The following is a 9,943-nucleotide window of genomic DNA, read 5'->3' as shown; positions in this document are numbered from 1 at the left end:
AACAGTGCGTGAACAATAACTTTGTCTCCCGTACAGTGTAATCACATGCATGAACAGTATTGGTTACTGTTCATAAGTGCTAAAAAAATGAAATGAAAAAACGTAAAATGTGCAAACGTGCAAACGCAAACACGGATCCAAACCGCACCTATGAATAAGATATTAATTGAAAATATAATTATTTTTTATTTTTTTTCGTTATTGTTATAAGTTCAAGAAACTAGAATGCTAAGCAGAATTTTTTTTTTAATTATTAAAATAAAAAGAACAAGAAAACATAGTAAATGTTAATGACGATGAAGAAATAAATCTGCAAAATAATAAACGTGATGACAGCATTAACTTAAACGGGGTTGATTAGCCAATATGATGAATATGATAAAATAAATTAATTTTTGGGTCATTTGTAATATATTATAACTTTTGAATTTAAGCAATTTGAATATGTATGTTATAAACACATGTTAGTTTGATTTATTTAGTTAGCTTGTTAAATATTTTTACATAAGTGATGAATAAATTATTCATTAGCTGAATATATTCAAAATTTATAATGAATATACTCTTTATATATGTATATCTATAATTTCTTATAAATTTTATTAAGTGTTTGTGTATCTTATGATACATGATACAATACGATACACGATAATAAAAAAAAATCAAAAATCGATTCACAATACGATTCACGTTTTGACAACTATGCTCCCAAGAATCCACTATTATCAAAACAAACGGTTACAAGTAAAGGAATATCAGTTGCTTTTACCAACTTACAGTTGAACCCTTACCCTAATACCCAATTGGACTTGTAATGTAGTGACAATCTCTCATTTCAATGCACGGCTCCAAGTACGTGATTAACCAATCGATGCACATATCCCAATACGTGACTAACACACCAACTTGTGAAGGATGTTGACTATAAAGTTCTTCAGTTTATCCACACGATGAAGATCAAGAAACTTCTTGGTTATAAAATCCTACGGTATACACAAACATAGCAGCTTCTTCAAGAGAAAGATGAACTAAGGCAAATTGTCTTCAGTCACAATATGCATGAATAAAACCTTTTCATCAAGTTTCATCAATTGAGACGGCCCTTAAAATAATCCTTATATATGTCTAGGGTTGTGAGAAAAGAAAACCTAAGCACATAGCATGGATATGCGTGAAAAACAGATCTAAAAAACTGATTTTCGTAATTCTTAATAGATACAGCTGTCGAGCTTATCTGTCGATCTTCGAAAAATTAAACCTCGATAGTTACATCTGTTGAAATATCTATCGAGTTTTAATGAACAACATCTCTTCACTTGATTTTTGGACAGATTTGCATAGCTTCAATACTTAGACTTGAACTCTTATTCCTTGAAGTATTAAACACATCCTAAATCTACTCAATTACAAGTAAAGTGCGTTTTGTCAAATGATTAGCCAATTCTAAATGACATATGTTTATAACATGTTCCACATATGTCCTAATACAAATAACCAAAGAAAGCAAATTTAAATTGAGGCTATTGGATTCTAAATTAATTTTTGCCTTCATAATAACTCACATAATGATTTCCTTGTTGAGAATAGGTAAGCATCAGATATGGATCCGTAAGAATTTCTTTTCCTGAACTAGATGTAGTACTAACCAACACAGACTACTAAGCATGGAGATACATGAAACAAATACAATACACCTTAATTCTCTACACAATTAATACTCTCTCTCCGGGTAATAGAGGCCTTATTACAAGGCTAAGCTATCACTCTAATACATGCTAGCAGGATAAAGGAAATCATGACCACTACTGCATTTCTTGACACATCTTTCATTCCGAGTTGATTCGTTCAAGCTGGAAACGTTCTTGAACAGAAGATATGTAACTTGCAGCCTTCGTATCGACGCTTTCATCACCAGGCATACCATAGAGGTTATCATATGGACTTATTAAGTCACGGCTGTTATCCTGTACTATAAATGCTACCTTCTGTTTTGGCTGAGCAAACACATAGTAGTCCTGGTGGACCAGAAACTCTACTGAAGCAGTTGATGGAGAAGACTGGCTTGGCTTAACCTTGGTAGTATATTGAACAGTTGAGGAAGGCTTGGCTGCTCTATAGAATGGCATCAACTTTCCCTTAACGAACCCTCTGCGCTTACCGCGATTTGCCTCCATGTTAACCTGAAGTTTGATCACTAATTCTAATTTGAGTACGTATTTTAGTACAAGATCAGGGGTCTATATATACCAGTTGTAAGGGTACTTTTTTTGTGTTGCAATTTGTACTTTGTAGATAGATATGAAAAAATCTGAATGGGTTGTGGTCCCCCAGCTAAATACATATCTTGAAGCATATAATCTTCTTTAAGATTATTTCCAGGTTAGAAATAAATATACCAGTTTTTTTTTTTTCTAACCGATTAAAAACTTTTCCAAGATATGGAGAAATACCAAAAACATCATATAATCAACATATATATTGTGGCATTTTCTTTATTATATCACTTGTTTTCTACAATGACTGTTTACCCTGTACTGTTACACTTGAAGGAATCAGACTTTGGGGGAGATGAAGGTAATGCTTTCAGAGTAAGGTTGCACAGTAAACTCCTATCATGCAGAATAATCTGTTCCCTTTTCACCAGTTTTTCCTTATTTAATCATGATGACATGGTGATGTCAAATTGCAACTTACAATCTCGCAATAGATATATCTACTATGTGATTTTATGATTCAATTTATTGAATTGTATAAAGTAAAAAGTGAACGAGGATATATATTGTATAGATAAGAATGATGTCTTTTTCAACACATTGTGCGCTTACGGATCATTTCTTTTCAGGTTGCAGGAAATGCTGAGTAAGAGATATAGGCAAGATGATCCAATTTCCACAGATTTGCATTTGGTTATGCAAGTGTGCACTTAATTATAATAGCATGTAATTATGGTCCGTTTGGATTAAGAGAAAAAGAGGGGGAGTAGAGTAGATTTAGTCCAAAATTAACTTATTTTTAACTAACTCTACTTTACTCCCCTCCTCTCTCCCTCCTTCCCCCTTCTATCCAAACAGACCCTTAATTAATTGTACATAATGAACACTGTAATTCATTGAGTGACCTTCACATTATGGGTTCAGCCATTCAGGGCCATTTGAGCTTAGGAAAGCTTTAAAGTTGTTCCACTCATGTAAGCTCTGAGAATTTTGAATCTTGTCCTCTCATTTTTATTTGATATGTATATAACTAAATTGCCAATGAAGTTTTGTTCTGTTTTTATTATAATTTTTTTTCTTAAAATTCAATAGTTACAATAAAGGAGGGGATCCACATACATATATATATATATATATATATATACAAAATCTGTAAAATGAAATATAAAAAATATAAAATAAAAAGTGTATAAATCTGAGTCTACTTTCCTACGATGGAGCAAGCTACGTTTGAGAATTTCTATACTAGTCTTGCAACTTGGGTTGCTTTGCTTTACTCAGACACTACACCCTGGCAGCGATGAAGTCATTGCGCTTTTGAACGTTCAAGGATAAGATATTCTACTTGATTTTCAACAATGTCAAGTCACACATCGCACCACTGCTAGTGGGTATTTGTTGGGTTCTTTAATCTTCTCTGGAGTTTTGGACCATTTTACATGCAAACCTGACTTATATAATCTCCTTCTTTTTTTTTTTTTTTTTTTTTTTTTTTTTCTTCTTTTTTTTTTTTTTGAGAAGAATGACTTTTATAATCTAAAACTCTACATTTCATCAAGATTTCATGGCATGTTTGTGGACAACACTGTAGCACTTTGTGAGGTGTAACATATATTTTCTTTTAAAGAATAGTTATTCATAGATAATGATTATCTCTTTAATAAAAACATAAGCAAACTACCAAATAGTTAAACTATATGAATAATTATTACATTACAGTATTCATTATAGTTTACCAAACATACCCTTAATATTGTAATTTAAATGGGGTTTATAATACGATAAGTTGGTCTTTTAATTCACACTTTTAACAAATTATGTGGTTTCCAGTTAACTCAACTAGTAAAATTTCTAATGGTTGAATAAAAGATCTAGGGTTCAATTCCCGCTAATACCAAAAACCGATTGGTATCTTGGTATTATGATAAAGAATTATCATCAGAAACGGACGTCATAAACTAAAAACTCTCTTAAAAAAAAAAAAAAAAATTCATAAGAAACTTAATGATTGACACACTATCTTGTAGCTAGATTAGGATCTTCTAGAGCTTTTAAAATTTTATCCATGAATAAATTGATATATATATATATATATATATATACATATATTTTATATCATTGATAATTTACATGAATAGTATATAAAATATTTTCTAAAATATTGATAACTTATTTTTTTGAGGAAATAAATATTGATAACTTGATAAAATGAAATATTTAAAATGAATGAAATGATTTTAATAACCCTACCATAAAGTTATTTAAGAACTTTAGAAGATTTTAATCCCTATTTTGTTTTCAAGCAATATTTCCTTAGAATGGCATAATTTACTGGCGAAGTACAAAAGGTTATGTCCTTCCACCAGTCTTTGTTCTGCTTTTTGATGCTTGGTAAAAAGCCAGAATCTTTTAGTGGACCAAAAGTAATAATGCTTATAATTTGTATATAATCCTTTTGGAAGCTAAGTTTTAGCTTACCTAGCAAATATATTAATTACTTGATGATGACGCTCTTGTTCATCTGCTTAACTTGCGGGGCAGAGAGCATCTCCAGCAGTTTCAGCAAATTTTTGTACTGTTTGGAGAATGAACAGTGACATTTAGCTTTTACCTATCCACTTTTTCAAATACACTTCCACCAGATTCTCTATCACATTATCTATCTTATTTAAATATTATTTATTCATTCATTTTTTATTCATTCTTTATCATCATTTATTTTTCCTATATTTATTCCCAACAATTATATTTTTTAATGAAAAGTGTTATATTTACAACATTTTTTACAATACTTTCACAACAAAATTTATGTGGAAAGTTGTTACTAATTCTAATTTGAACTCACCACTGAAATTATTATTTTTTCTCGCCAATATTGACTAATAAAAATTTGTTACTTAAAATTTATAGTGAAAATATTGTGGTAAAATTTTCCAATTAGGATTTTTTATTCTTTATATTATTTTTTATTCTTTCATTTCATTCTCCTCCACACACGTGTCCTCTATCCCCCTTCTTTTATTTCTTTTTCTACTTTTCTCCTCCAAAACCTTCCAGCAACATCTCATTTGCTCCTCTGTTCCTCAAAAAAAAAAAAAAAATTTGCTCTTCTCATCGGAGAAAAGATAGAGACAGAGACAGAGAGAGAGGAGAAAGACTGGGAGAGATTGGCTTGGCCTCCACCGCATGCATCTCCACCTCCATTCCAACATCTCCACCGCTGCTCCAGCATCTCCACTGCCAGGCTGGGTCAGATCGGCTTGTTTTTTTTTTTTTTTTCATACTTGCTTGTTCTGACTCAAATTTATTTTAAGAATTGGATTTTATTTTGTGGTTTGTGTTTTGTGTTTGGATTAGTTCTTTTGCTCATGAACAGGTCTCTCTCTTTTCTCTTTTCTCTTTTATTTTTTCTGATTTCACTTGGTTTATGAGGAAAAAAAAAAAAGCAACGACAACGGAGAGAATGAGAGGGAAAAGAAAAAAAGAAGGAAGCAACGAAGAGAATGAGAGAAAAAAAGAAATCTGGATGAGAGAGAAAAAATTGATAAAATAAGGAGTTGGTATAATATTTTAATACAAGAAATTCAATTGCTAATGTACAGTAGCTCATCAGATCTGATGAGCTACTGTTCATTAGCAAAAAAAAATTCCAGATATAGCTAAGCTGCTGGAGCATGAACAGTAGAGATTTTGAGCAAATATTAGCTATATTTTGGCTATGCATTGATTGCTAGAGATGCTCTGATGTTCTTTGTCACAATCATTAAAAGAATTTCATTTAGTTGTCCCTGCTACATGTAATATAAAACCACCCTGTCCCCGATTCATCATAAGATTTTTTTTTTTTTTTTTTTTAATTGAGAATCATTCAACATAGGATTTTAAACAAATACTTTATTTTATTTTTTATATTCTACTTTATACTCCATAAATTACAAATTTTCACGTATGATTTGACTTTCTTGACTTTCTTTTAAAATGTTTTTTCCGTCCTAAATTATTTGGCCTTTATTTTATTTTGGAATATCCCAAATTTTTTTTATTTTTAAGAGAGTTTCAATTTATGGCATCCACTTCTGATAATAGCTTTTTATCATCAGACCAAAACATCAATTGTTTCAAAGTGGATATCCCAAAATTAAGTCCACTTTGAAACGTCAAACCCCATTATTTTATGAGTCCAAAATTAAGTCCACTTCTGATAATAGTTTTTTATCATCAGACCAAAACACCAATTGTTTCAAAGTGGATATCCCAAAATTAAGTCCAATTTGAAACATCAAACCCCATTATTTTATGAGTCCAAATTTGGCAAGGATGGGGAGTAAAACCCATGTTTTACATCATCCAATGAGAAATTGTCATATCAATTTTTTCTTTAAAACTCAATACATCCTACCACATACCTAATAACACCATATCAACATTTTATTGAAAACCTGAAATATGTTGTTTATGGAGATTTTATTCTCTATAATCAAATGTATTTATGTTTTAATAATATGATTATGTAGCATATCCTTATTGGAGAGTGTAAACTAAAGGGTTTACACCAAGTCCTTATAAAATTTAATATCTTATTTTATTAACATTCTCATTATGCCCAAGAAGAATTTATCGGTAATTGTATTTGTAGGGACACGAATTGCGTTAAACCTCAGTTGAGTTGGGTTCGCACGTAAATGGGCCCATACAATATCATTTGTAGAGAGTGGGATCGAAAAGCTAAGTCATGTTTACCCGGCTGTGGTTTTCTTAAGATAATTATGCATGGTTCCAGTATATTTGCCTCGGAATCCCTTTTTTCTTTCTGTGGGACTAGAGGAGCCCCTCTTTTAGGTTACATATTTTTTCTTTTATACTCGCATGCGTTCAATTTCCTTCGTCCACGTGTAGGGTCGACCCTTTCAAGACTGATACGTGTCCCATCAGTCTCAGACTTAAGTCGTTGAGAGTTGTCGATAAAGTTCATGGATAAGGCTCTGTCAGGCGCAGAGATATGCATGGGGAAGGCGGCAAAGGAAGCCTCTCTTAGATATTTTAGATTTCCCCTGCGAGCACGCCCATTTACCTTTCTGCCCTTTTTCTTGGGTCAGCCGAGGACTTCACTGTCCTCGGCTACGTCTCCTGGCCAATTGGGCCACTCTATTCTTAAACTCTAGCCATGACCTTTTGGGCTTGGGCCTTTGGACCCTTCATCAGCAAACGGGCCTGGCCCGTCGATTATTGGACCCCACAATAGCCCCTCAAAACCCTGCTGTCCGGCCTCTGGGTTGGAGAGGGGGGTTTTGGTAACTCCGAGCCTTCATTACTGCTCATTTAATTCGGCCCTTGATCAATGTTGGCGACTCTTCACCTCCCCGAGGAACGCGCCGGTCTGCAAGATGTTTCCCTCGGTTTACGCGTGATGCGCTTATACCGTTTGGTTATCCGTAGCACGCCTTTAATTTCTTCCTTTTACGAGACTTCCCAAATCTTACGGTTACTGATAACGTGGGGGAACGAAACGGATGTGCATTTATTCGCAGATTTCCTTGGGGATCAGAACGTGTTACGTGCCCTTGTCTTGCTCCCTTATATAAAGGGAGAAAACCAGAGGTGATTCTTTCATATCTGAATCCCTTAGGCCCTTCTTATAGTTCACTTCTTCCGTCCGGTTACTCCTAATCCAATAATACATCCACCATAGTAGTCGGCCATGAATGAATCCTTCCTTTTCCAGAAACGCCATGCCCTAGTAAAACTTGAGATGGCTCGGTCGGGGCAAGGATGGCGAAGACTCAAGATGTGCCTCCCCCCTCTTTTAGTCAAAATCCGAAGCAGGGACTCGTCACACCCCACTTCCGGTGTGACTGAGTCGAAAACCTCCCTTGTCATCTCCATTCGCTCTTTCATGAGCATACCTAATATGGCTCCCCTTCTCCCTCTTTTGCTCCTTTTACTTTCTTTTCATTGCTTCCCTCTTCTTCTCCTCCTTCCTACTCATGTCCTCCATCTTCTTTTTCCCTTGCTTTCTTCAGCAACAAGAGCTTGTTGAAGTGCTTCCATGTGTTCCAATTCTTCTTCCTTGTCCTTCATTATTTTTGTATAAGGTTCTTCTCCTGATATGAGCAGTACTGAGGCATAGATTTCGGAGAGACTTTGAAGGCGAGTTCAGAAGACACTTGATGGTTTACTTATTCGTATTACGGATGTTGTCACTGTTTTAGCAGTTCATTTTTTGTATAGGCTTGTTTAAGCCCTTCCTTGTACGTTGTAACAATTTTCCATATTAATAAAAGTTGTTACTACTCTATTTCGTATGTCTTGTTTATATATTCTAACAAATGTGAAAGCGCTGCTCGGCATAACAGTATAGCATTTGAATCACTAATAACTAAGGCCAAAGTAATCGTTGATAAAAAGATGCCACGATAACTTTAACAAAATTATTCAACATAACAATCCGACCAGTGAGGAATGAGACTTACCTTAAAATTAGCCGTGATGGGTATTAAATGCCCGATAAGGTGTAAGATGTAGTTATCCGAGGACATGTTACCCACCGGATGAGTGGCCTCCTTAGGTTGACGATCATGAGGTTGTTCTGCTATCTCCATAATACACGAGCCTTAACCTTTTCCAGTATTTAAACCGAGAAATTTCTTCATTAGGGCAGTTGATTTCCCAAGAAGCCTGAGTCCGAGGACTTTGCAAAACCTGGGTTTTGTTCAGGACTTATGCGTTTTATCTTATGTACTTGATTTTTCCCTTTTAGCTTGAGTCCGAGGACCATGCAAGCCTTAGGTTCTGCCTTAAACTTAGATTTTTTCAGTACTTGGTTTCCCCATAGGTTTGGGTCCGAGGACCATACAAGGCCTAGGTTCTGTCCAAGATTCTTTGAGCTTAGTTTCTCCTCTTCCTCAGGTATTTCACGAGGTGCCGAGCAGCAAGTCGTCCTCGGAAACAGCTATTCCTCGGTGGGGGCCATTGTCCCTGGGCCTCCATGCAGAACAGGCCTGGACCGCGACTTTACTTGGCCCATAACTTTAAGGGTATTTACGTAGTTTATGGTTACGTGGTGCTTTCTGGCGTCCCAATGTTCGAGGTGCACCTTCCAGAGACTCCTTTAATCCCCTGGTTACAGGTGGCATTGGAGATTGAGCCTAAGCCATCTTGTCCGTAGCGTTCCTTGGGGCGCTGCGTGCATTAAATGCCACCACCTTATTTCTTTAAATAAACAGATAGGAGAGAAAATTATTTCACCCTCTCATCAACTCTTTAGTTTTCTCCCAAATCACAGCTCCTATAGTCAGTGTCGTCCTCCCTTAGCATAACCTGTTTGAGGCGAGAGTTGGGAAGAAAGAAATCCCTCTGCCACAGAAGCGCCGCACCCTTATGAGACTAAAAATGGTGAGGTATGGGCACAGGAAGCATAAGTTCAAGAGAGCGCTCCATCTCGATCGAAGGGAAAGGAGGTCTCTCCCTCTTTTAGTCAAAATCCGAAGCAGGTTCTGTTCATGCCAGAATCTTGGTATGTCAGAAGAAAGATTTTCCGCCATCAGCGCCTCTGCTTTGCGGCAGGCATATATTTAGAGAAAGCCCCACGATCTCCAACTCCCTGCACCTTTCCTTCAACGGTGTCAGGTTCAAGTTGGGTCTCTTTCGCTGTTTGAGTTGTGGGCAAGTGAGAGCATTGAAGAAGAGCAAGATCTTGGAGCTGTAGCCAACCTCTCCTCTGATCTACTTCC

The 9,943-nt window shown here is 35.3% G+C and overlaps 1 protein-coding gene across 1 annotated transcript; it reads right to left on the bottom strand.

Moving 5' to 3' along the window:
• Nucleotides 1-1,584: 1,584 nt before the first annotated feature.
• LOC126707020 (uncharacterized) lies at nucleotides 1,585-2,235 on the bottom strand. Its single transcript, XM_050406608.1, has one exon. It carries the CDS (start codon nucleotides 2,172-2,174, stop codon nucleotides 1,827-1,829), a length of 348 nt encoding a protein of 115 aa, XP_050262565.1. The 5' UTR covers nucleotides 2,175-2,235; the 3' UTR covers nucleotides 1,585-1,826.
• Between the last annotated feature and the right edge of the window lie 7,708 nt (nucleotides 2,236-9,943).

Source organism: Quercus robur, chromosome 2 (genome assembly GCF_932294415.1).
Source record: "Quercus robur chromosome 2, dhQueRobu3.1, whole genome shotgun sequence".
Taxonomy (NCBI): domain Eukaryota; kingdom Viridiplantae; phylum Streptophyta; class Magnoliopsida; order Fagales; family Fagaceae; genus Quercus; species Quercus robur.
The sequence above is the reverse complement of the archived record's forward strand: the minus strand, read 5'-3'. Positions and strand labels throughout refer to the sequence as shown.

What these genes read in the sequence shown, in the direction of transcription:
- LOC126707020 (XM_050406608.1), bottom strand. Translation starts at nt 2,174, where the DNA reads ATGGAGGCAAATCGCGGTAAGCGCAGAGGGTTCGTTAAGGGAAAGTTG.